This window comes from Diadema antillarum, unplaced genomic scaffold (genome assembly GCF_040938485.1).
Source record: "Diadema antillarum isolate AM-2024a unplaced genomic scaffold, OU_Dant_1.0 seq00000926_RagTag, whole genome shotgun sequence".
Lineage (NCBI taxonomy): Eukaryota > Metazoa > Echinodermata > Echinoidea > Diadematoida > Diadematidae > Diadema > Diadema antillarum.
In genome coordinates this window covers 157,674-184,487 of record NW_027271777.1, presented here as the reverse complement: position 1 = coordinate 184,487, position 26,814 = coordinate 157,674, and the positions used below count along the sequence as shown (strand labels likewise).

At 40.3% G+C, this 26,814-nt stretch overlaps 1 protein-coding gene across 1 annotated transcript; it reads right to left on the bottom strand.

Annotated features, from left to right (window-relative positions):
* Positions 1-642: 642 nt before the first annotated feature.
* LOC139741379 (translationally-controlled tumor protein homolog) lies at positions 643-23,172 on the bottom strand. The gene is made up of 5 exons (XM_071651962.1): positions 23,067-23,172; positions 14,340-14,413; positions 12,271-12,458; positions 7,468-7,744; positions 643-2,537 (listed from the first exon to the last, which is right to left on the bottom strand). Exons 1-5 carry the CDS (start codon positions 23,092-23,094, stop codon positions 2,535-2,537), a joined length of 570 nt encoding a protein of 189 aa, XP_071508063.1. The 5' UTR covers positions 23,095-23,172; the 3' UTR covers positions 643-2,534.
* Positions 23,173-26,814: the final 3,642 nt, after the last annotated feature.

The window sequence follows — 26,814 nt, the reverse complement described above, 5'->3', positions numbered from 1 at the left end:
TTCTTTTTCCGCAAAATTTATGACAGAACCTATTTCAAGCATAATTATGCTAAAATTAATTAGTTTCAGCCTATGAAAGTGAAAATAATCATATCTTTATGAATAAGAAGAGAAAACTCCATTTGCATAGACTTTATACACAAAATCACGTTTTTGAGCCATTTTCGGTCTGACAGGCATGTATAAAATGTTATGCACCGTTGTAACGGTATGCATGATTTTCGCGAAAATGGTGTCAAAAGATGCGCGAGACTTGAAAGTAAAAAGTCAGCGAACGGCGCGGTCAAAAAATTTCGCGCGGCGGAGTAGTCGTGAAAAATGTCGAGGGGGGGGTTGATTCAACCCCCCCCCCTTTTAGGGTTAAGTAAATACACCGCCAACTTTACAAAATCTCATCATTTGTGGTGACATGGAGCAGTAGTAAATCTCTATGAGATGAATGCACAAATTACATGTATACACATTTCAGTCTTTTAGTTTAAATACTCCCACTAACATAGAATTTACTAGTTTTAAGCAACTTGACAAAATCATGCAAACCTAATTGTGTCCATATTTCTCAAGTGATGAAAATAAAGTATGATAGTGATGGGGAGAAGGCAGACAAACACCAGAGAAAAACCAGTATGCAGTAGCCATAAATTATCCTATGTATTTCTTTTATTGAATATACAGAGATACATCGTTTGTCAAGTGCCCGTTTTGGAAATTAAATACATGTACTTGGAAATTGCTTAACATATGAGGCATAGAGAGAGTCATGCATGCACTATTTCTTTCCTATGTTTACAATTTTCAATTTCAAGAATTCATGTCAAGCACATAATTAAGGGTAGTTCTGTTTTCAGAGACAGTGCATGTGGCTCTTGCTACTGTTCTTGTTTCTCTATAAAAGGACATCAATATTATTAAGAGTTTGAAACTTTGGGCGAAAGTGGGCACAGCAATTAGCATATTGTCATCACTGAAGTATTTCGCATAACAGGCACACGTAAGGCCAGCCAACAGATATACGATGCTAACATTCAAAATGATTATCTGACAGTGCAGACAAGGAAGACAACACTGCCATTCTGCAACAATAAAATGGGAGCTGGGTGATGAAGCAGCTCCACATATATAATTCATGAATGGAAATCAGAGACTTAGGTTTGAAGTGGTCATCAAAGACCCTGTTTACAGTGCAGGGCTGGGCCGAGCCCGACCTCAATTAAAGGGATCATACAGTTTTGATTGAGACCTAATTTCAGGTTTCTAACATTTTTTTTTTGTGAGATAATGAGAAACCTCTTATGAAATATGAAAGAACATGTAATTCTATGAGGAATTCAACGTTTATTTGATGAAAATTGGTTTTGATATGGCTGAGATATCAAAAAATAAGCAATTCTAATAAAGTGTGGGACCAACACTTTATTGTGATCGCTTTGTTTTACTTTGTTTTTGGATGTCTCAGTCGTTCCAAAACCGATTTTCATCAAATAAACTGAATTCTTCTTAGAATGGGATGCTCTGTACCATTTCATAAGTGGTTTCTTGGGATCTCGCAAAAAGTTAAAAGCCCAATTCTCATCTCCACCAATACTGTACCATCCATTTAAGTACTCAGCCCTGTAATTCTGTGCATTTACAGTGGAGGGCTCGGCTCGGGCTTTTGATTTTAACCTGTTAATATTTTGTCGTAGTAGTGGTCTGCTTGTAAACAACTACTTAGGAGCCGAGCGCCGTTCGCAGTTTGGTACCGCATGTGGCTCAGTTTGCGTTAACAGTGAGAAAAGGCCAGGGCGAGCCCGGGCCCAGACTTTCTCCAGAGCTTGTTCAATTGCATGGCTGTTTTCGTACCGGGTTTGGCCTTTTGAGCGTTTACGAGGCCGGGCCTTTTAACTCACTGTAAACAAGATCTAATCAGACAATATCCCATCCCATTTTCCCTCTTATCTTTTACACAGAGTTGAGCTCAATCTGTGAAATCTGTAAATCAACTGGATATTCTTGTGGAAAAATTATGCCATCTTAACTACCCAAATTGGCTTTGAAAATATCACAATAATTATGGTGAGAGATTTCAATCAGTGCTCCTGCCGTATGTAGGATTTTGTATAAATCCTACGAGGAATGAGAAATAGAACAGGGAGTGTGATATGGAGTATATAATCACTGCCAAAGGTTTCATGTCGATCATGCAAGGAAAATGCACAACAGACATAAAGACATCATAGGAGGCATCAACAGTGTTGATTTTGATGTTATTAAAGGCTATCATTATGCATAATGTCCACAGTCTAACACTGGCTTAAAAATCAAAACATAACACCAAAAGAACAAAAAAAAAATTGTTCCTCGGGAGATCTCTTTAAGATTGTCCACAGTGCCAGGTTATGTTCCCTTGTGTCCTCTTCAGCAGAAATCTCCTCGACAGAGACCTGTGGGTCTGGCTTGTACACTGTACATCAGAGTGGTGTCGGGATTGGAGAACCAGATGAATGGTTACTGGATGGGAGATGTGAGCAGTTTGGTTACTTGCTGGATGGAAATCACTGTCAACAGAAAGAAGGGAGAAACAGTCATGTATAAAACAAAGTGAATACCTGATCAAAGATAATCTTGCTCAAAACAAGAAGCAAGGAAAGAAAACAAGAGACCTAGGAGTCACATGCTCACCTGAGTATCATAAATTAATAATTCCTAAGAATTCATTATAGCAAACTTGGTGAGGGGGCACATTGCCCATTTGTATTATTCTATCACACTGCCAAAATACCACCAACCTGTAAAGTACGATAATTCTAATAGAGTGCTCATTTGAAGTAATTTTTGAGCAAAGTTATCTTTCATCAACCCTATTTCTGTCACATTCGCCGTAGCCAGACTGCTCAGACATTTTGCAGTGCTTAGACACAAGATTGTTGATGGCCATTTCTGATTATTATTGACTTTAATGTGTCATGTTATACATCATTTAAACGCTTATGGTCTAAACTTTCATATTACATAATAATCTGAGTGAGGGCACCCTTAAACTTTAAGTAGGATGCCCTCTTATGTCACATAATTATCATTGCAGACTTACTTCTACACGTTACCACCTCATTTTTTCACACAACATGCTCTTGCATCACAAAAAGGTCTCACAGACGTTGTAGAGAATTTGTGACCCGCTACAACAAAATGATCCTAAAGTCGGGCGAAGTCTATTATTTGAAAATTGCATGATATAATCCCCTAATCTTTCTGCTTTAAATTGATATAAAACAAATTTTATAAAAACAATCGGCTGCGGAGATATCGATGTTTAAAAGAGAGCATGTCGAGACGTCTGGAAAATCACCGTTTCGAGAAAAACGCCCTAAAAGTCTTCCTTTCGATGCAATCGCGATCAAGGGACACGCAAGTCAGTTTTCACCTCTGGACAATTGAAGATAAGCCCTAGCAACCCCCGAAGAGTTCATTCAAGCACATCAGCGTCGGCGGTCTCCTCACCAACCAATCTGAATCAGTGACCAGGATGTGAGAAGCGGCTGAGCATAGCGCACCCCGACCGCAAGCACCAGTCGACTGGGCAGTGTGCGAGCTTCACGCTTCGGTTAGCAGCAAGCAGCAAACTGACCAATGAGATCACTCTGGTCGTTGTTAGGGGCGGAACCTATCTGTGGCGCTCAATCCAAATTTTCGAACCAGTTTCTGCTTCGTTGAAACGCCAAAAAACATGGCTCAGAAAAACGCTATTTTTTGGTCTTTCCTTTGATCATTTTGCTTCTAAATTTCGACAGATGATAGAAGACATATTAGACTCTAATAATATATCAAAATCAGAAAATCAGAAGTTTTGACCAATTTTAATGCTTTGACTTCAAACTCGATTTTCACGGCTTCGACCGTGCGCGACTTTAGGACCTTTTTGTTGTAGCGGGTCACATTTATTCAGCTTTCAGATGATATGATTTTTTTCATCAATAGCATCAGCACTTTTCATTTTATGATAAGTCTGTGGCAGTTACAACCCAGATTATCAGGAGGCTCCTGTAATCCTCCCTATTGCTCCTTACACCTGCCCTGCTGGCCCAGGCTAACTCGAGACCCATTGCAGTGCTGAGTAAACAGTTACAACTGCTGCACTGAATGTGCAGTGTTCAACTATGCTACAGATAATTTATGAGGCCGATATTACTGGATATACCCCTTCACAGAATTTAAAGATGTTGAAATCCCTATCCTGAATGTTTGCACTTCATATTTTACCATTTTGACTTGGATAAAATAGATGAAAATTGACCCATGTGTACGATCTTTTCATTGCACACGGCGATCTCTATTTAAGTCCCACATATACAGATCCGTGTAAGTTCTCCACACAAGAAACCTATGGCAAAACTGTACACAATACATTGCAGTCTGAATGCAAATAAACATGGGCGGGGCCACCACAATTTCTTGGACTTTGAGAAGGCTTTCCTGATTGGTTGAAGGTGGAAAGTTTTTTTTTCACACTATATATCATTTCCTTACACAGTCAGCCAATAACAAATGAGTTTATAGAGTGGTAGTGTCATAGCCTTTGAAGTAATCTGTCTCTTTTTTTTATGGAACGCATTTCAATGTGTCATATTGAACACTTTCACATAAAAAGACAAGAATGTTCTGTCTCTGAAGTTAGCATAATGCTTTCTCTGGACTGAAGCTTCTAACTGCTGTCATATTGAACATGATTATCTTGCCATTGCCCATGATCAGGTTCGTTGGACACTCGGACATATAATCATGATCAACTGTAGAGTGGACATAGTATCTTTGTGCTCCTAGGAGGAGCATCAAAGCAAAATTTAGCTCATGTCAACTCTCATTACTGTAGCATCATTAGCGACTGATGGGCCACTTGGAACAGAAAACTACTCCAGACCATCAGCTATTAGTTGATGCGAGACACATCGGTTGTCCTTACATTTAAAGGACAAGTTCACCTTCATAGACATGCGGGTTGAGAGAGTGCAGCAATATTAGTAAACATCAGTGAGTGTTTGAGGAAAATTGGACAATCTGTTCAAAAGTTATGCATTTTTGAAGTTTCTGTTCAGTCACGGCTGGATGAGAAGACTACTGTAGCTTGTGATGTCACATGTGTACAACGATATTTAAATGAATGAAGAAAATTCAACATATTTTCACTTTTCTTGCAATGAATTTTCTAAGTTTCTGTTCAGTCATGGCTGGACGAGAAGACCACTGTAGCTTGTGATGTCACATGTGTACAACGATATAAAGAAAGAATAAAGAAAATTCAACGTATTTTCACTTTTCTCGCATGACAAAAAAACTCACCTTCTCTCTTCCAGAAGGCAGGGGGAATAATATTACCCTTAAAGGGATGCTACAGTTTTGGTGGAGATGAGAATTGGGCTTTTAACTTTTTGCGAGATATCAAGAAAACACTTATGAAATAGTACAGAGCATACCATTTTAAGAGGAATTCAAAGTTTATTTGATGAAAATCGGGTTTGGAATGACTGAAACATCTAAAAACAAAGTAAAACAAAGCGATCTTCATAAAATGTGGGTCCCACACTATATTAGAATCACTCTGTTTTGGATATCTGAGCCATTTCAAAACCAATTTTTATCAAATAAACATTGAATTCCTCATGGAACTACATGCTCTTTCATATTTCATAAGAGGTTTCTCATTATCTCACCAAAAAATGTTAGAAACCTGAAATTAGGTCTCAACCAAAACTATATGATCAGTAACAAGTCGAAGAAATTTTCATTTTATTCAAAAAGTAAAGTTTTGTGAAATTCTCTTTTTATTTTCTTTACATCGTTGTATGCATGTGACATCATACACTATAGTAGTCTTCTCTTCCAGCAGTGACTGTGCAGATACTTAAAAAATTCATAACTTTTGAATGGATTGTCCGATTTTCCCCAAACTTTCACTGATGTGTTCTACTAATATTGTTGCATTCACTCAAACCACATGTATATGAAGGTGGACTTGTATCTGCACTAAAAAATCTATATATTTTTGCCATTGTAGCTTATTGCATGATTGGTAATATCTCCCATACAGCTCCCATACAGAGAAATCAAATGTCAGAAAAGAAAAAGATCAGTCCCAACACACCTACAGATACAGGTGCTTACACTTGATTGCAAAGTTCGATAACTTCCCATACAAACTTTGATGTTTGGTATCACTTTTACGTGTGTATGTGTACATGCATTTGGGTGCTGACAAGCAATGGGCAGCATGTGTTGTCATGTTGATGCAGCAGTGACTTAAAGAGAGCCAGAGGGCCTGGCCGGGTGTAACTTGTTTATCTTGCAGACATTGGAGTATTAGTACTTTGTAATCTATTTGCTCAGGTATTTATCTGGCAAGTAAATTGTCCCAATTCTTTCACACAGATGACGCACATGTCTTTATGTGTGTCAGTCGGAATAGTGTGCATGCGGTAACTACAGAATATAGCCTACACCCACTTGGTTTCGCCTTTTGGGTTAACCCTAATCAGGCTGGGTTTTTTTGGCTATGTTATATCGGGGGGGCAGATTCCGCCCCCCCTTCAGATCTTGCCTATGGAACGCGTGATCGCGCCGAAAATCGGCACACGCGACGCCCGCGACGTATACTATCAAAATGTATGGTTGCTTTCTCTGAAAAATTTTTCTTAAATTTTATATTAATTAATTATTGTAATCTATGCATAAAATCAGTTTGGGGCTCTAAATCACTTAATGCTCTAATTAAGCAAATTTCTTTTTAAAAATGTTTCTTGTATCATTCTCCTGAGACATAGGATAACAAAAAATCTGTATCGAAATTAATTTCTTATGTATTTGATTGTTTTTTGAATTTCTTATGTATTTCTTTGTTTTTCGACCTTTTGTTTTTGTTTGTTTTTTGGCCAAGATTTGTCACAGACATTTTTCGAAGCTTTATTATGCTAAAATAAATTAATTTCTTCCATTCTAAGTCAAGATATGAATTTTTATGTGAATTAATTGAAAAAACACAATTTGCATTGGATTTGTACACAAAATCACGTTTTGGAGCAATTTTGGGGTTGACAAATTTTTTTCGAACGGGTGTCGCGTCAAAACGGTACGCGCTGGCGCAACAATTTTGGTCTCAAAAGTTGCGCGATACTTGAAAGAAAAAAGTCATGAAACATCGCGGCGGGAGCTTATCGTGCTGCGAAGATATTGCGCGAAACGTTGAGGGGGGCGGATTCCGCCCCCCCCCCCCCCCCCCCCAGCCTGATTAGGGTTAAGCATTCCACAGTAACCTTATGCACACAATTCCAACTGATGCACTCAGACCTGTGCGTCATTTGTATACCTGTACTGCTTTCCATTTCTTACTGTGCTTAATACTTAAAACAAAGCTGAAAGTAATGGGAAGGGGGGGGGGGAGATATGGAGAGAGAGAACATTCCAATAACAGCATATGGCCAAATATGTTCCACTTACAAATTTCTCCTCCTTCATGCCAAGTTTGAAGAAGTACATATACGGTCTCGTTTCTCCGTCTGGGTAGTACATCAGTGGTATCATTGCATTGTCGTCATTGCTCTCCAGCTGGAAAAACTGAAAGCCCTTCTCCTCAAAAGGCTTTAGGATGTGTTCTTCCAAGACTGTTGGCATGTGAGCCTTGAAGTTCTGTAAGTCTGCTTCCAACTGCTCTGCCTTCTCTGTCTGACCTTCTTCCTTCAGTCTCGCCAGTTCTTCTTTCCTTGTATCCATCACTCTGCAAGCAAATTGAGAGAGGGTTAACACAGGGCACTGTGACTCCTAGAGAAAACCATGCCACGAAGCATGTATACTATCTATAGATCTGTCTATATTATCTTCTGCCTCTCTGATCGCCTGTGTGCACTATCCTCATCATAAGTACCATGTCCTATCTTAACTAGAGCATGTCAGGTAAAACAGTAAAAGGAAACCTGGGGGGTGTTTCATCAACTTAGTCAGCGCTGACAAGTTGTCATTTTCTGACAATCACCATGGTAACAGTCAGTGACCAGAGCATCTCAGCCAATCAAAACCAAGGATTTTGCTGAAATTGTCAGTGCTGACTATATTGATGAAAACACCCCCCAGAGCTCAAATCTCTAGAAATGTGGACTAAATGAAAGCAGTAATTACTACTGTAAAAGTGGTTAGTTTCGTGCGAGTTATTTTTCACACTCGGCAGGGTAAGATGAATTTCATGTGCTTTTCATTCCACAGAATGAAGACATAAGTGGAACATATGACGTTCAAGTGATTGCATTTTATTCTGATGTATAAGTGATTGTGTATTAATCATACTGATTGGCAAGTTTGCGAATATCTGGAAATATGCTGTTAATAAACCGCCTAAACAGTAATCTATTTATTCTTCTGTGCGATCATTCTCAGTGTGATTTTGGTCGTAACAGTTTTTATCAAAGTGTAAGAAATATTGCCCCTAAATGTTTTTTTTGTTTTTGTTTTTGTTTTTTGAAGAAAAGACAGCCTCAATGTACTTCAGTTGTATCAACACACCACTTATAAATGAAAGAATTTTACAAATTCTAGCATTTGATACTAAATTTGTCCCTGTAGCTCATTAGGGCATCTCCAAGGTATGAAGAACTAGAAATGTCGCTATGGCGACTGGTATGCCTCCGCCACAATGCATGGTTCTCCTCATAGGTGTATAGTACAATGTCTTTACAATGTGTGATGACAGTTTCACATAACTGGCAAAATACTGAAATGACAGGTTTGTCACAAATGTGTTGAATGTTCACTTTCCTTGAACTAGGTTTGCTATACCGTATGTCCCCCCCCCCCAAAAAAAAAAAAAAAAAAAAAAAAAATTACAACGGGACCCTCCGCAACGATAACTTTAATATAGTGAATCAATCCAAATACAATTTCAGGGTATGAAACTATAACTCATTGCCCACATCTTTCAAAAAACCCCAATCGATTTGCTTCATTGGTCAAAGAGAAATGAGGAATTTTGATGAGCATGTCAAGAATCTCTTCCCTCCAAGTTCTGTCTATTGCGTTCACACACAAGAGCATCCAAGTGCTAAACTCGGAAGAATCAGACTCATGACAACAATCCACATTTCTCTGTGACCGCTTGACCAAATTGAATGGGGTTTTCTGCAAAATAGAGCTAAGATGTTATATTTTAAGACCCTGAAGTAGCATTTAGACAATTTAATCATATTGGGTGTTATCAATGCGAAAATCTGATTGTAATTTTTTTGGGGACATACTGTATATAGAGTGCAGGTACATGTATTTGGGGATTTGAGGATTTTTACTTGACTTCTGACCCTTTTATAAGTTTATGCATTGAGTAATTTTCAAGGTATGGAGAAAAAGTGTACTTTCAGTACAAGATAGAAAAATGTTTACATTTTAGCCTGGCCTTTGATCCTTAACCATTGACCTTTTGATCTTTGACCTTCTGGCAGGAAATTTCCCAGAGAATCTCCATTAGGTGATACATGTACATAATTATATTACGTTTCAAAATCCTGCAAGCACTGCATATGTATGAGGGAAAAAGTGAAATTTTGAGGAGTTGACCTTGACCACTAAATTCCCTAGATAATCCCTGCTAGTCAGTATATGCATATGTACTTAGTTCCATGACGATACCTTGAATCATTTGCGAGATAATGGACAAAAGTGAAATTTTAACATTTTCATCTGACCTTTGACCTTTGACCCCATGACCTGAAACTCTCTCTGGAGAATCTTTATTCAGTAGTATACATTATGTTTACACTAACGTTCAAGAAAATACCTTCAGGCATTACATAGATATGGGGGAAATAGCAAAATTGATGAAAATAGATTCGGAGGGGGGGGGGGGGCCTGGGAGCCCCCCCCCCCCCCCCCCCGGCTCTATCATCTACCTAAATAGCCCGGCCTAGTTAGGGTTAAACCTGATCTTTGACCCTTGACCCTCAAATTTCCAAGAGAATCATTGTCATGCAGTTTATGCACATGTATTAAGTTTCATGAAGATACCTAGAGCCATTACCTAGATTTGGAGAAATTGAAATTTTGGCATTTTCAGTTCATCTTTGACCCCACGGCCCATAACTTTTCCTGTACTATCCCTTTAAGTTTGATGTTCTAGCCGAATTGAAGTTGCATTCATTTTACATGAATACCTTTCACTGTTTGGAGTAATGTACAAAGATCTATGCTTACTTTTTGTTTCCTATTTGTCTATGATGTAAATTGCAAATACAGTCTACTCAGAGAGACAAATATTGCATTACATACAGTGTAGGAGTCTCTTGTTCTTGTGTTCTCATTGTATTTTTTTTTTATCATTATTGAGATTGGTATTTATGAACATGATGCACATTCTTACCATGTCTTAGAAATAGGGAAGAAGAAGCATTCTTGTGAAATTGTTTGCATTTCAATATTGAAATATTTACTTTGAACACCACCATGTTGGAATGCACCTGGGGTATTGAAAATCGAAAATTCTTCATTTAAAAACTTAATATTTCTTTCTTATACACTTCTGGCATACAAATTTAAAAGCACAATTTATATAAAAAAGAAATGTCAATAATCAGATTGCAACTCAAAACAGAGGTGACTTTTTACAACTGAAAAACTACTTTATACAGCATGGTTTTCAAAAATTGCAATCCTAATATATGATGCTCAAATTGTGGATGGAAATTGAACAAAAAATTATCCACAGTTGCCAAGATTACTGTAAACGTGGAAATTTTCGCAGTACATTAATTTTCGCGGATTTCGCGCTACGTTCGGCTAGCGCGAATTCAAAAACGCGCAAACATATCTTCGCAATTTTCTATGCACATTTTGAACGGCCTGGTGCGCTTCGTCGATGATACTGCTACGTAGTACAGACATGTTTACCCATATAGCAGTATCATCGCACGCACCGCATGCACCGAGCCCACGGCCGATTGGTGTGCTACATCCCCGCGACTACAGTACTAGTCCTACAGAACATGTATCGAGTAAAATACATGTACTACGTAGTTGAGCGCTTATACTCGCACTCGCGCCGCTCGCTACGTCGCTTATCGTACGCTGGCATCGCTGGATGAAAACAGCGACTGTGTATTAACCCGCTGCCGAGCGCGAATTTAAGAACCCGCGAATATGTTTTCGAGCCGCTCAGCGCGAAAAATTAATCGCGCGAAAATATTGACGTTTACAGTACCAGTATCATAAAAATACTTCCACATAACCAGTTTGCCACTACTTTGAGTGGTGTTGTTGCTGCTGACTTAATAGCACAGTCATTCATATCTTAGAGGCTGAATTCGAAGCTTGGGGAAAATGATGTGCAATTTATGAGTCTCATTTTCACTCATAAAAAACAATGTTCCTGGAAAAAAATAATCAAGGATTATTAATGTATGTACCAAAAGTGTAAGGATTTTTGTGTGATGACATTTTTTTTTTAGTGTAATAGTGATAATTGTTAGTGAAATTTTCCATCATTTCTTAGTAGTTTAAATCTTGGTATGCTAACTCTACACTAAAATGTTATAAAACTGTGTGGTTGCCAGAGGTTTGAACGCATTTTGATGAAAATAAGTCTATGTTTAGAATTTCCCATTTGTTTTGTACATAGTGCTTATCCTTCTATCCCATCACGCAACGTGACTGAATTTGACAACTTTTGAGGAAATTACTTAAAACTAAAATCCATTAGATCTATACATTGTATGTTAATAGCTCTTTTGTTGTAGTAATGTAGGGAATAGTAGCGAACAAACACCACGTTGTACGGCAAGTCTGGCTCATTAAATTTGGTATAATTCTCCTTTGAATCTTCTTTACAAAAACCAGTGATTTTTTCATGATGTCCCGTCGCGTCAGTAAAGTTTGTTGCCACAGATGTCTGCCTTGTTTATAGTGCACTTCCATGCTTTCATGTAAGCTTGATACATATGTAGGGATAAATGGCTGCTATCATGTTAACATATCTTTTTGTGAGCAAAAAAGTCCGTCCCGTAGCGGCCCCTTGATTTTTGGATCAGACCCTACAGTACTGTCAGCCAATCACAAATGAGTTTATAGAGTAGTAGCACCAAAGCCTTTGGAGTAATCTGTCAATCAAAATAGGGCCAACTAAAGTGGCCAGAGCAATGGCGTTGCATGCTTTGGGCCGATTAAATTGGCCCATCACAGAGGTAGGGTTAAGGGTATTTACACAACCACTGGGCATCCCTAACTCTTCTCCACCATAACCACTGAGATCTTGTTGGGCTAAATACTCACCTTTTTAGGTACGGTTTGATTAACTTTTTGTATTGCTTTAAGGTGAATGGGGTAACTTCTGTCATGCGAGCCTTCATGACCACGTCAATGCCAGTGACACTTGAATCATCCAGTCCCTCGGCCGCTTCCTCTGCAGAGGCGTTTCCTCCGATCATTGAATCATCGATGTCATTGCTCTCTGTTACTCGCTGAAAGAGGACATGAAAGAACACTTGCCTTGGATTGCTAAATCCAAACACACAAAAACACCCCCATAACATCTCATAGGCATATTGTACTAGTAACAAACATAAACAGAACAAATGACTTTCCTAATTTCTGCCATCTATTTACGAGACTCATGGCTGAGTAGTGGGAAACTCGAAATGTCACTATGGCAACTGGTATGCCTCCATCATTATGCATGGTTCTCCCAATAGGTCTGTAAGATATCTTGACAATGTGTGATAACCAACTCATATAACTTGCCAAATATCAAAATCATACGTTTGTCAAAAGTGTGTCAAATGTTCTCTTTCCCTGAACTGGGTTTAAATGGATGAATGGCTATATTGTTTATTAAACAGAGCAGGTATTTGAGAATTTGAGAATCTTTACTCGATCTTTGACCCTTTTATAAGTTTATGCATAGAGTAATCTCAGAGGTATTGAGAAAAAGTGTAATTTCAGCATTAAATAGTAGAATTTTAGCCTTTAACCCTGGCCTTTGGCCTTTGGCCTTTGGCAGGCAGTACATGCATATGAGAAGTTTTATCATGATAACTTGAGCCACTTTCAAGATATGGAAAAAGTCCTCAGTGAAGTTAAGAACTTTCACTTGACCTTTGACAGGGTTGCACACTAACTCATATTTTTCTACTGGTCCGACTTGTATGTCAGACCAGTAGGTACCCAGTTTTTCCATTTTTTAATGTTCCATTCCTGAAAATGTTACTGGTCCGACAGTGATTTTTACTGGTCAGGGACGGTCAGACAAGTACCAGTGTGCAGCACTGCCTTTGACCTTTTGGCTACAAACTATCCCAGAGAAAACTCTTTTGGGTAATACACCACCAAGTTTCAAGAAAACACCTTTGGGTATTGCACAGATATGAGGGAAATATTGAGTTTTTGATGGTTGACCTTGACCTCTGACCCTTGACCTTCGGCCCATGACCTCAAAATTTCCAAAATAATAACCGCCAGGTAGTACAAGCATACGTACTAAGTTCCATGAAGATACCTTGAACAATTTCCGAGACATGGAGAAAAAAGTACCGGTAAAATTTTAGCATTTTCATTTTACATCTGACTTCACAGACCGAAACTTACTCTAGATAATCTTTATCAGGCAATACATGTATACACTAGGTTTCAAGAAAGTACCTTCAAGCATTGCATAGATATGGGGAAAATAGTGACATTTTTAGCATTTGACCTTGACCTTGAGCATGTGCACCCAAAAGTTGATCCAGATTCTATCCTCCTAGGGATGCTATCTACCAAGTTTGGTGAAGAGTGGTAGTGAGGTTTCTAAGAAGATGATGAAAATGTAAAATGTTTATGGAAGCCAGACATCGGACAAAGAGCAATAGTTCACTTGAGGCTCCTGCTCAGGTAAGCTAAAAAGTGAAATTTTAACCTTTGCACATGACCTTTGACCTTTAAACTCATGACCCAAAACTTTCTCTAGGCAATCTTCGTTTGGTAGTACATGTATCATATACCAAGTTTCGAGAAAATACCTTGCGGGATTGCAGAAATACGGGGGAAATCATACAATTTTGAGCATTTGACCATGACCTTTGCCTGTTGACCTTGAGAACGTGCACCCAAAAGTTGATAGGCCCAACTTTGCCCACTTATTAATACATGTAAACATGCCAAAATTCATTAGGATACCTCAAACTGTTTTCTATGTGTAGTTACACTGTCTACAAAATTGATAATGGACGAAAGGACTGACGGAAGGACAACCCAAAAACATAATGCCTCCAAAAATGGGTACCTACCGAACTGAAAGGGACGGGTCAGACCAGTAGACAAACTGGGTTAGAGTGCAACCCTGCTTTTAATTATATTACACATACCTTTCCATGGATTCGTATCAGTAATCCCTCTCCAACTGTCTCAATCTTAAAGGCATCACTGAAGAGTTCATCTCCTATATTGCACAGAAAAACAAACAAATGAAACATTTTACAATATCTTTGTGCATTCATATAAAGCTTACATGGTCTCCCACATCAAGTACACAAATAGAACTGACAAGTCATATACATCTTACATTTTATTACTTTTCTGAACTCGAGCAATAAAATTGACTGAAGTGGTGTAGTCATTTCGTGACAAAAGAGAGATGTAATTGTCTCCCTTGAATGATGAACATGTTCTTTTTCCATAATCATGTAAAATACACGAATAGGTATAAAAGAAAAAAAACAAACTTATGGGATGAGTTTATTGGAACTGTTGAGCAGAATTGAACCTTGCAGTGATGAGCAAATAACTATCTCAAAGGGTAAAATGTTGTTACACGTACCTCTGCATGCATTACTGAGCTACAGTACAAACTGCATTATAGGGGAAACTCATATGAGGTCGGGACCAAGCAGTTTTCCTTGTTATAGCTGATATCTCATTATATCAGTGGGCATGGGGGAAAAAAATAACATAAAGACAGTAATTTGTGCATGTGGGACTACTGCACAAATCACATTTCAATTACTGGTAATTGATAATCTGTTACTGTGTTTGAGAGAATTAATCACCTTTATGTGTAAAAAGATATGTCTTTCACCAATGAAATATGTTCTCTCGATGAATGTTCAAATGTGTAAATGTATAGTTAACGTGCAATCATGTCAAGATCATCTCTGAATTGGTACTGTATACATACAATTGTAGTTTTGGCAAGTGTGTTGTGTGTGGAAGATTTGAACATGTTTGCATACTAGCAATGCTGTGTGTGACACACTTTGTAAGAATGAATGAATGAATCTACCATCAAATATCAATGATACATAACTTTGATAAATCACAATGATACATTTGTCATTTCATATCTTGGTACAGGGGGCTAACAGATACAAAGCATACTATGCTAATCAAGGTTAGCCCTATGAGGTTGATTACAAGAATCAAATCAGCAAATTGACTGAAAATATTCAGTACATCTCTCATATCTTTAAAATAATAACACATATAAATACTATTTTCACAATAAGAAATAACAGTGATAATGATGTTGATGACAATGAAAATAATAATAATAATAATAATAATAATAATAATAATAATAATAATAATTATAATAATAATAATAATAATAATAATAATAATGATAATAACACCAAATATCAAGTGAGCTTAAAATCAATAAAAGTGAATAATGACCTTCATTAATTTTTCTGAAATGTCCAGATAATCAGCCTACCCTACTTGGATGGTGTAGAATTTTGGCAAAAGTTACTGCAACAATGTCAGAATAACATTTTGTGAGGAACATTTGAGGATTTTTACTTGATTTCTGACCTTGGAAGAGGTTCATCTGATTGGTAATTCTCCAATTAAGGTGAAATTTTGTTTGTACACAACCAAAGAAAACTACATGTATTTACCTTGTGTGAGCTTTCACCTACTGTTGTGTACAAACAAAATTTCACCTTAATTTGACTTCTGACCCTTTTATCAGTTTATGCATTGAGTTATTTTCAAGTTATGAAGAAAAAGTGTAATTTCAGTATAAAATAGAAAAAAAAAAATGCATTTTAGCCTGGCCTTTGACCTTTAACCTGTGACCTTCTAGCAGGAAATTCCCCTGAGAATCTCTATTAGGTAATACATAAAATGCTGCGCGTTCGTTGTGCTTCACGCCGCATGTGCTTATACTCGCTATCTACGGTACTGTACTCGCCTATCCTTAAAAATTGTGTGAGTTCAGTAAAAAAAAAGCTGTGAAAACCTACGAGAACCTATGTCGTGATTGTCATGTGCTGTCATGATTGTCATGGGCAGTCATGAAACAAATATTGTTCTATTGCCTTTGGATGAGGAATCAGAGTTGTAAAAACACGCTGAACACTGTCACTACGCAAATCGTATGGCTTTGCGTATAATTTTTGACAAGGCCTCGTGGCTGAAAAATGAGATTAACTCACCACACAGAACATCGCGAGTTCAAACGGGTGAACGCACATATGCGAGACCGTACATGACAAGTGGCTACCCCACGTGGTCTTGCACTCACTCTTTTGCTCGCAATTAGTCTCTTTTCCAAACCAGACAGGAGAGTACAGACGTTGTGTGCAGCGGCGGTGCGTGGCCTCACGATCCTGAAAGCAGAATCGGCGTTTGCCCCCTTTTCAGTCCCATACTCCTTTGCGTGAACAGTGCCACCCAGCGATAAAGGCTATTTGCAAAATTTTTATTTTGATTACAATAATTTTTGTTTTTACGGAGGAAAAAGGTGAATTACGAATGTATTTTGAGAGTGATGAAAATCCGTCGCCCAAGCTGATCTCCGATCGTGGCACGCATTACATGCGATGTGAATGTCTGGCGACCTTACCGCAGTGGCGACCATACAGTAATTGACGTTAGAGACGTATGTAGAGTATAAAAGTAAGCCTTTTGCGGGTGAAATACTTGACCGAAAAATCGAAAGATCAGTCTGTATCTGGTCGTCTGGGAAATGTTCTGCGGAGACTGTGTCTGGGCTTCACGGATCCCCTCCTTATACTAGCTAGCGTCATTGAGCACTAGATGGCGCTCTCGCGCATGTACATCGTTTTCTACACACGCAGTGCTCAACTTTTCGCGATAATCGCTAGCTGTAGCAGTTATGACAGGGTGCATTGATATCATTCTTTTCAAAAGTAATACGGCCCTATGTCAAACGACATGTTTGAATCACAAACCTGAACTACTTTTGCCTTCCTTGTACGTTGGTTTGAGTCTCCTACGAACCGCTAAGGTAGCCCGAGGAGGACGATCTGTTAGCACGCTAAGTCGAAATTTCACACTTATTTGTCGTGACCTTGGTGTATCTTGTACTTAATCCACATTGCGCAAAATATGGCAGAGTCGAACTTCACTTTTTTTAAAATTGAAGTGTTTTCTGATGTTTTGAAAGGAAGATTTATCGACCCCAAGTGAGCCCATGTGGTAAGAACGGTACATGAAATGAACCTTGCAATGCCTGTTTCAGTGAAATTGGCTGCCCGATCGCGCAGCCCGTGGAGAGCTTCGCGGTTGCTCCCACGGGAGTCGCTATAGGTGTTGTGTGATTTACGACTGCCCGCGGACGCCGCGCGGCAGCCGCGCGCTGGCTCGGCGCTAGCGAGCTCTCTACTTATGAATATGATGATGGGTGAATCGAAGCCACCGCTACGACAGGCCTACATGTACGCGAATCAAAAGTTATTAAAATGCGAGATTTTTCCAAGAAAATGAATTTAGATGGACTGATTTAAACACTGTTTATGTGTATATGTTACATATCAATCTATGGATAATCGATCTCATTTGATGGTTCGGTGAAAATCTGATTTTCTTAGGATGAAGGCTACTTATAGTCCAGATTATTCATTAATCTGGAGAGTGTAGTGCATTCTTGAAATGTTGATTTTGCTATACAAGCTTAAATTTGCCGACCTAGGGCCGTGAATTAGACGCAATCGAGAAGGGTGAGGTACCTCACCCAATTTTCCATAGATTCTAGAGACAGTGGTTAACATTTGTTAAGAACATCCACACAGCGATGGGTACTAACAACTTCTGTCTGTCACGTTACTGAGGAGAGCGATAACGTCAAAAATATAAAAGACTCCTCCGGACAGACGGATCTTTCTGTCTAGTGAAATACGTAACTCTTATAGAGCCGCGAAAATTTGGGTTTGTCTTTCAACGTTCAGTGACAGCATGCACTCTGTCAACTCGGGGCGCTCCTACCTACAGTATAATGCACTTGTCAATTCTAGTCCCGGCCCATGGGTACCCGGGGATGGCCGGGACTTGCATCCCACTTGCAATTTTGGGATGTTACACTACCCGGCCAAGTCCCGGCCAAGTCTCCGACAGGTCAGGCAAAATTTTCACAGAAATCCCCCGCTAAGTCCCCGGCAGGCCGGGCAAAATTGAAGTTGAAATCCCCGGCCAATTCCCCGACAGTCCGGGCAATAATTGTGCAGAAATCCCCGGTCAAGTCCCCGACAAGTCGGACATATTTGCATAGAAATCCCCGGCCAAGTCCCGACCCTCAAGGCCCGGTCACACTGCCCAAAAGTCGCGTAAGTTTGCGCGAATCACGCAAAAAATTTGGTTGTGCGTGCTTGTCCGTTGAGAATTTTCGCTGATTTACGTGATGAAAAGCACCGATGAATTGCGCAAGAACTACGGAAATATCACTCAAAAATCACTAAACCACGCACTTTCAGCGCATAGGCACGCAAAGGCCCCAAATATAGGGAGAATTCGTGGTTGTGCGCGACGACAGAGGTCCACGGAAAATCACGCATAATCTGCGCTTTATCACAATGAATTGCGTATGAATCGCACATGAACGTGATAGCGGCAACGTTTTCGCAAACGATCACTGATATTCCACGCATATTTCGCGCGTTTTTCGCGTAAGAACAACGCAAACTACGCAAAAATTACATAAAACACTGCAATACTGCCTAAACTTTTACGCGAAGCCGAGTTTTGAGCTTGTAGCGGTTTCCAATATTTCTGTATTTTTTACTGTCTGGCTGCCGTCAATTATGCTGTCTGACAGCAGCATTCTGTCAACATCCACGCGAACTTTCTTCGTGCGCCGGCACACGACAGGTGCGCACTACATTCTTCGCCTTTGTTACTGAGCCGAGGTACGCGTATTTCACATTCCAACAGTAGTCGGATTTTCATAAACACACCCCTTGTTTTGCTGTCACGGAAACAACCTACCAATTAGTGGCGAGCTGTACACTTTCACCAGCCAATTACCACTCTCAAAGCTCCTGTCCGTGACACGTTTTCTCCGATCACGCTGTTTCATTTTCCACGCTTCCTCACTTCACGATTAGCTTTCACCCTGAGAGCACGTTCTAATCGTCGGAGTCACTCACGTCCGCATATCACGTCCGTATATTACTTCCCACGTCTTTTCTCGCGCACGATACCTCGCGCCGTGGACTGTCATTTCTTACGGATTTACATTTCATACGGAATATTACACTTCCTCGGATTTTATACCACGCGATATTCGCTCCCTTTCCTATCAGGGACCTCGCAGTTCTTCTATCCAGCGCTCCAGCGGTGGATCGACCCTACCCTCGCTTGTGCTAGCCGCGGCACTCGGAGGATACTCCACGCTGCCGCTGGATATTTTGTACATATTTATATGGGACACTGTCGTCTTCGGACACCCAAAGTGCATTCGGAGTTAGTCCATATTATTTCATATCATTTCGGGAAGTGCAATACCCATTACAAGGACACTGTTCACCTTTACGGGTGCCCTGGTGCATTACACTACCGTCATACGGATTATACTCCATCATACGGAATATCACAGGTGAAGCCCCCCGTCGCCACTCTCGGAGAGCGTTCGCCCACACTAGACTTCGGCCCGCGTCGCAATCCCCGACGCAAACGGAACACCACATCCCACGCTCCCGCTCGTCCACACAACTCCACGCGTGATCCCAAGCATCTCACTCTGGAGATCAACGCCAGGAGGGAGACAGCCACGAGCGTTCCGCCCACCACACCGCGGCAGCAGCCTACGCCTGCCCATGCCAGGAGCCCGGAGAGCACACCGAGCGTCCAGCTCACCACACCGCGGCAACAGCCCATGCCTGCCCCTGCCAGGACTCCGGCGGATATACCAAGCGTCCCGCTCACCACACCACCGCAGCAGACGACACTGCGGCAGCCTACACCACTGCAGCAGCCAACACGTGCACAACCGCAGCACGAGCTGCCAACATGAACGGCACGCACTGGCGGTAAGCACGTACACTGGCCAGCCCATTACGTACAATACAGATACTTCGACACGTGAAATTTTCAACCCCTACTTCCCTCACATTTCTTACAATCGATCGCTCATTTCTAGTCTTCGTCTTCAATGACTCCCCCACTAGCGATCTGGAAGGGGGCTAAATGTAGCGGTTTCCAATATTTCTGTATTTTTTACTGTCTGGCTGCCGTCAATTATGCTGTCTGACAGCAGCATTCTGTCAACATCCACGCGAACTTTCTTCGTGCGCCGGCACACGACAGGTGCGCACTATATTCTTCGCCTTTGTTACCGAGCCGAGGTACGCGTATTTCACATTCCAACAGTAGTCGGATTTTCATAAACACACCCCTTGTTTTGCTGTCACGGAAACAACCTACCAATTAGTGGCGAGCTGTACACTTTCACCAGCCAATTACCACTCTCAAAGCTCCTGTCCGTGACACGTTTTCTCCGATCACGCTGTTTCATTTTCCACGCTTCCTCACTTCACGATTAGCTTTCACCCTGAGAGCACGTTCTAATCGTCGGAGTCACTCACGTCCGCATATCACGTCCGTATATTACTTCCCACGTCTTTTCTCGCGCACGATACCTCGCGCCGTGGACTGTCATTTCTTACGGATTTACATTTCATACGGAATATTACACTTCCTCGGATTTTATACCACGCGATAGTCGCTCCTTTTCGTATCGCGACTTGCCCTTTCTTCAGGCTCTACACTCCAACCTGGGGATATTTTCTACGTAGCTGCATTCAACGCGATTCGCGTCGTTACATCGCTGCATCGGTCCTGCTAGCGAGCTGTCTGTGGTGTGCAGACTCTGCCACAACCAGGGACCGCGCAGTTCTTCTATCCAGCGCTCCAGCGGTGGATCGACCCTACCCTCGCTTGTGCTAGCCGCGGCACTCGGAGGATACTCCACGCTGCCGCTGGATATTTTGTACATATTTATATGGGACACTGTCGTTTTCGGACACCCAAAGTGCATTCGGAGTTAGTCCATATTATTTCATATCATTTCGGGAAGTGCAATACCCATTACAAGGACACTGTTCACCTTTACGGGTGCCCTGGTGCATTACACTACCGTCATACGGTCGTCTACACTCCTGCTGGTGGTGCCTTCAGCCCCGTTGTCCTGTTTGCCATTCGGTGAGTAATTGTTAGGTATTACATCATAGGCCCGTACCATAATACCTACAAGCTGCTCAAAAACCTGGCCTTTGAGGACCTGTCACACTGCCCAAAAGTCACGTAAACGCATGAATCTTATGAGAAATTCGAGCCTTATTTTATGCGATACATGCGCATTTCATGAGTTTGTCTACAACGTGGAACCTTAGTAGTTGTCAGCTGAAGTGCGCCGGATCGGCGCTTTGCAATTCCAGGTTTTGAGGAGCTCAACACTCGGCTTTGCGTAAAAGTTTACGCAGTATTGCGCTGTTTTACGTAATTTTTGCGTACATGTAGTTTGCGTGGTTCTTGCGCGAACAATGCGCGAAGTATGCGTGGAATATCAGCGATTGTTCGCAAAAATGTTGCCGCTATCGCGTTCACCAACGATTCTCCACTGACGATTAGCAGACATAAATAATGACGCATGTTTCGCGCTTGTAACACCTACGTATATCACTGAAAATCACTGAAAAAAATATTGGCGTAGGCCTATGTATCTCTAACAGAACACGCAAATAAGCGCATGTAAACACTTACGAAATACTGATCGATGAATCACTAATGTATCACTAACAACTCATGTATGATTGTGGCGCTATATTTTTGCGTGATCTTTCCGTAGTTCTTGCGCAATTCATCTGTGATTTTTCATTACGTAAATCAGCGAAAATGGTCAAATTCTTGACGGACAAGCACATAAAACCAAATTTCTTAGTTACGTGATTATGCGATTACGCAACTTTTGGGCAGTGTGACCGAGCCCGGCCGCATGGAATCGCGTAAAAGCGCCGATCCGCGGACAATACGATCGAAGGTTCCACGTCAGAAAAATCCATGAAATGCGCAAATCGCGCATGTTTCGCGCTAGCGTTAGGCTCTATTTTCTTACGTGATTCATGCGTTTACGCGACTTTTGGGCAACGTTACCGAGTCCTCAATAGCGGGGAATTGCTAGTCAAGCGAAATAATTTACGGTCACATTACCGTACTGGAAATGGTACAAGTCATGATCAACTCTCAAGCAAAATCTGGCTCAATCCCGGCCAAAATTCCCGCCCCAAATGCCTGCCATTTGGTTGGAGCGAATTTCCCCCGACAAGCCCCGGTTTATTCCCCACCCACCGGGGCAAAATAAGTGAATCTCCCCCGACAAAGCCCGGTCCATTCCCGACCCACCGGGGCAAAACAATTGAATTTCCCCCGACAACACCCCGGTACATCCCCGGCCCACCGGGACAAATTAAGTGAATTTCCCCCTACAAAGCCCGGTCTATTCCCGACCCACCCGGGCGAAAAAACTGCTGAAATCCCCGCCCAACTTGGTTGCAAGTCCCGGCCATCCCCGGGTACCCATGGGCCGGGACTACAATTGACAAGTGCATAACTGTGGACAAGGAGCGCCCCGAGGTTAGGTCTAAATCGTACACCTAGTAAGTACACGTATAATACAATGACAACAATTCGATGTGTACCGACACAGCACTGAGAATACGCTCATGCACGGAGTACTAGTACTCGTACTAGCCACAGATTCTGATATAAAAGTGTAAATAAAATTGACATTTTCATAAATTACAAAAACTTCAAATTATACAATTCGAGCAGCTCAATCATTTCTAAATGAGAATTACCAGAAAAGATGTCCTTGAACACTATCATTTTGCTAGGATGAAGTGGATTCCAGGGCGGATCACAAGACTTCGTAGACACTAAGCGTGTTACGTCGACGAAAAAGAATGATTCATTCGGCAATTGGTACACGGCGTACGGTTGCACGTTCGGACCACAGAACTCTTACAACGCATACGTACACAGGAATACACGGTACACACTGTGTGTGTGTGCACCGGCGCGGCTGGTATACGTATTACGTACTTCCGTGGTGTCCGTTGAGAGAGTTCAATACTGTAAAACATGATATATTCGCGGCATGAAATTTTCGCGAATTGGAGCTGACAGCCTTTTTCGCTGCATGAAATTTTCGCGAAGTGCCGCTGGCGTTCAATGCATATAGTGTAAACAAGAACTTTCGCGTGCATTTTAATTTCGCGAATCATGGCGCTCGCGAAATTCGCGAAATTAAAGGACAAGTTTACCTTCATAAACATAAGGATTGAGAGAATGTAGCAATATTAGTAGAACACATCATTGAAAGTTTGAGGAAAATCGGACAATCTGTTCAAAAGTTATAAATTTTTGAAGTTTTTGTGCAGTAACCGCTGGATGAGAAGACTACTGCAGTGTGTGAATAACTTAGATGTCACATGCGTACAACAATATAAGGAAAATATAAAGAGAATTTCACAAGATTTCATCTTTTGAAAAAAAGTACACATTCCCCCGACTCGTTACCGACAAATGTTATGGGTAATATTATTCCCCCTGCCTTTAGAAAGAGGCAAGTCAAGTGCTCTTTTATTATGCGTAAAAAGTGAAAATATGTTGAATTTTCTGTACATTTTCTTTATACTGTTGTACGCATATGACTCACAAGCTGTAGTAGTCTCCTCATCCAGCGGTTCCAACACAACAATTTTAAAAATTCATAACTTTTGCATCGATTGTCCAATTTTCCTCAAACTTTCACTGATGTGTTCTACTAATATTGTTGCATTCTCTCAATCCTTATGTTTATGAAGGTGGACTTGTCCTTTAAAGTGCACGCGATAGGCTTGAGCAAGGAATTACTAAGTATACATTGTACGTGTACAATGTATCCTAATTCACCGCACGTTCGTCTGAAGGGCATGGCCAGACAGAGAGAGAGAGAGAGAGAGAGAAAGAAAGAAAGAAAGAAAGAAAGTAAGAAATATTAGAAAGAAAGAAAGAAAAAAAACGTCAGAAAGAAATAAAGAAAGAAAGAAAGAAAAAGAAAGAAAGAAAGAAACGTTTTTACCGGAAGTCCCTTTACCGTGGGAGGGGGTCACCCTCCCCCATCCTCCCCATCCTCCCCCGCTCGCTCGCTTCGCTCCCTCGCCGAGGATCTCACACCGTCGCATAAAATGTGAAATGAAATGAAATTAGTAATGAAATGAGATTTATTTACCAAACAAACAAATAAACATCGTCAACAAAGTCACAACAATTAATAGTTAAGATATAGTTTGGCAAAAAAGAAATGGCAATAGCGTGCAGGCTATAGTCGAGGCCAGTCCTTTCAATGATATAGATTATAATACATGCATTGTATAACGTATTTACAATATTCACAGAAGAATTATGTACATAATTATTTACGTGTTTTCATAGGGGATCATTATTATATTGATAACAGATACTTTCTCAATGATATCCGAAAAACATTACGGGTGTTTATCGTTTTGACATAATGAGGAAATCCTCTCCAAATTATACTGCCTGCATATTATGACAAGGCGTGTTTACCTGTTTCAGATCTGATTCTTATGGATTTATAATTCATAGTGTTTTTAAACCTTGTATCATAATTATGGTCAATTTCAAAACAATAATCAGAGATATCGTGCGGGAAAGAATATGATGGATTAGGTCAAACATTACAGTTCCAATTAGTCTGTAAACATCTAGCATTTGTAAACGATGAAATAAAGGGCCAGTATGTTCCCTAGGTCCTTTGAAACAGATTACACGCACTAATTTCTTTTGTAACAAAAAGATAGATTGAAGATAATCATGTGTGGTATATGTACATCCCCAAACTTCTAGTCCATAAGACATACGCGGAAGGATAAGGGTGTTATATAATAATTGTAAGATTTGTCTAGGCACAAGTTGTCTAATTCTAGGTTATGATTCCAATTGTTTTCCTCATTGAGGAAGAGACACACTCAATATGTTTTCGCCATGATAAGTTTTCGTCTATATTAACTCCTAGAAACAAAGTTGAATGTATACCAGTCTATAATGTCTGTGCGTACCATATTTCCATTTATCTCCACATGTCTACGTTTACTTTTAAAAACTATTTGTTTTGGACGTGTTGATTGTTAATTTGTTAGCATTACACCATTTCATAACGTCTAAGAAACTATGTTCAACTTCCTATAAGTCAATATTCTTAGTTCCAGATGGAAAAGCATGAAATAAACTCGAATCATCCGCAAATAATCGAAAATTGAAATAATCTGTGGATTGTGGCAAATCGTTGATACAAATTAAGAACAGAGTGGGTCCCAATACAGATCCTTGTGGTACACCACAAGTATAATCGGTAGTTGTGCAGACTTTTCATTTCCATAACATACAAACTGAAATCGATTTGATAAATAGCTGAGCATCCACTCTAACTGTAACCCATGACTTGTATACCATAGTGTTGCAATTTATATAGCAAAATGTCATGATTTATCGTATCGAAAGCTTTTGCAAAGTCTAGAAATAATCCAATAGTAACCTTAGCCCTCGTCCATTTGTTTGGTTAATAGATTGATCAGCGATAGTTTTGTACTGTGCCCTTGTCCAAAACCATAGTGGTGTTTGTATAATGTTTTATTTTCCTCAAAAAATTTCATCAGACGACTGTTACCGGTAACCAGTTTTTCAATTATCTTACTAATTATCGGAAGGACCGAGATAGGCCGATAGTTTGAAGGCGCATCTTTAGCTCCCGTTTTATAAACAGGTACCTTAGCAGTCTTAAGCGCATCAGGAAATACGCCAGATGATATTGATAAATTTATGATATAATTACGCTAAAGGAAGAGCTATGTTACCGAGCAGCATCAACTATAGCCATGTCTACACCTATCCAAAAACTTGTACTAACTACGAGCGCAAAAATGCGTTTCCCTAACCACGACAAAACTTCGATGCCGTTCACACCTACATGCAGTTAGCAAAACCTCGAGGTAAAGATAACTACGATAGAAAATAAAGGGCGCCTAGTTTGCACATAGGGTTGCGCACTATTGTGGAAAAAACTGAGCGTCGTGGTTAACAAAACTCCGTTCACATCTAGCGCGCTCCCACAGCGCGCTTAAACTACGCGCTTAAACCACGACAACACCCTAAGAAATCTTGTGGTGTTGTCGTGGTGTCTTCGCCTTAAGGTTTTGTCGTGGTTTTCTAAACTACATGCGTCTACATCTACGCTAACTTGGAGTTTAGTGCCTCGTAGTTTACAAAACCTCGAGGTTTAGAAAACCTTAAGGTAAAGGGACCTAGGTGTGAACCTCACTATTAACTCTTACTGGGATGTCATCATCCACATCCCTTATTTGCGTTCAAAGAGAGAATAATATACGATGTACTTCAATCACCGCCACAGGTATAACATGAAAAATGATTTATCAACTTCTTCTTTCATGAAAGTATAATCATCGTTTTCACTAATTTCTATTTTCTTAGCTAAATTTTCCCCGATTTCAGCAAAAAAAAAAAAAAAAAATGATTGAACCCTTC

Excerpts from the sequence above, each read along its gene's own strand:
- LOC139741379 (XM_071651962.1), bottom strand. The coding sequence starts at position 23,094 with ATGATAGTGTTCAAGGACATCTTTTCTG. Across the intron at positions 14,414-23,066 it reads GTTCAAGGACATCTTTTCTG|GAGATGAACTCTTCAGTGAT; the intron begins GTAATTCTCATT and ends TGTGCAATATAG. Across the intron at positions 12,459-14,339 it reads TGATACGAATCCATGGAAAG|CGAGTAACAGAGAGCAATGA; the intron begins GTATGTGTAATA and ends GTCCTCTTTCAG.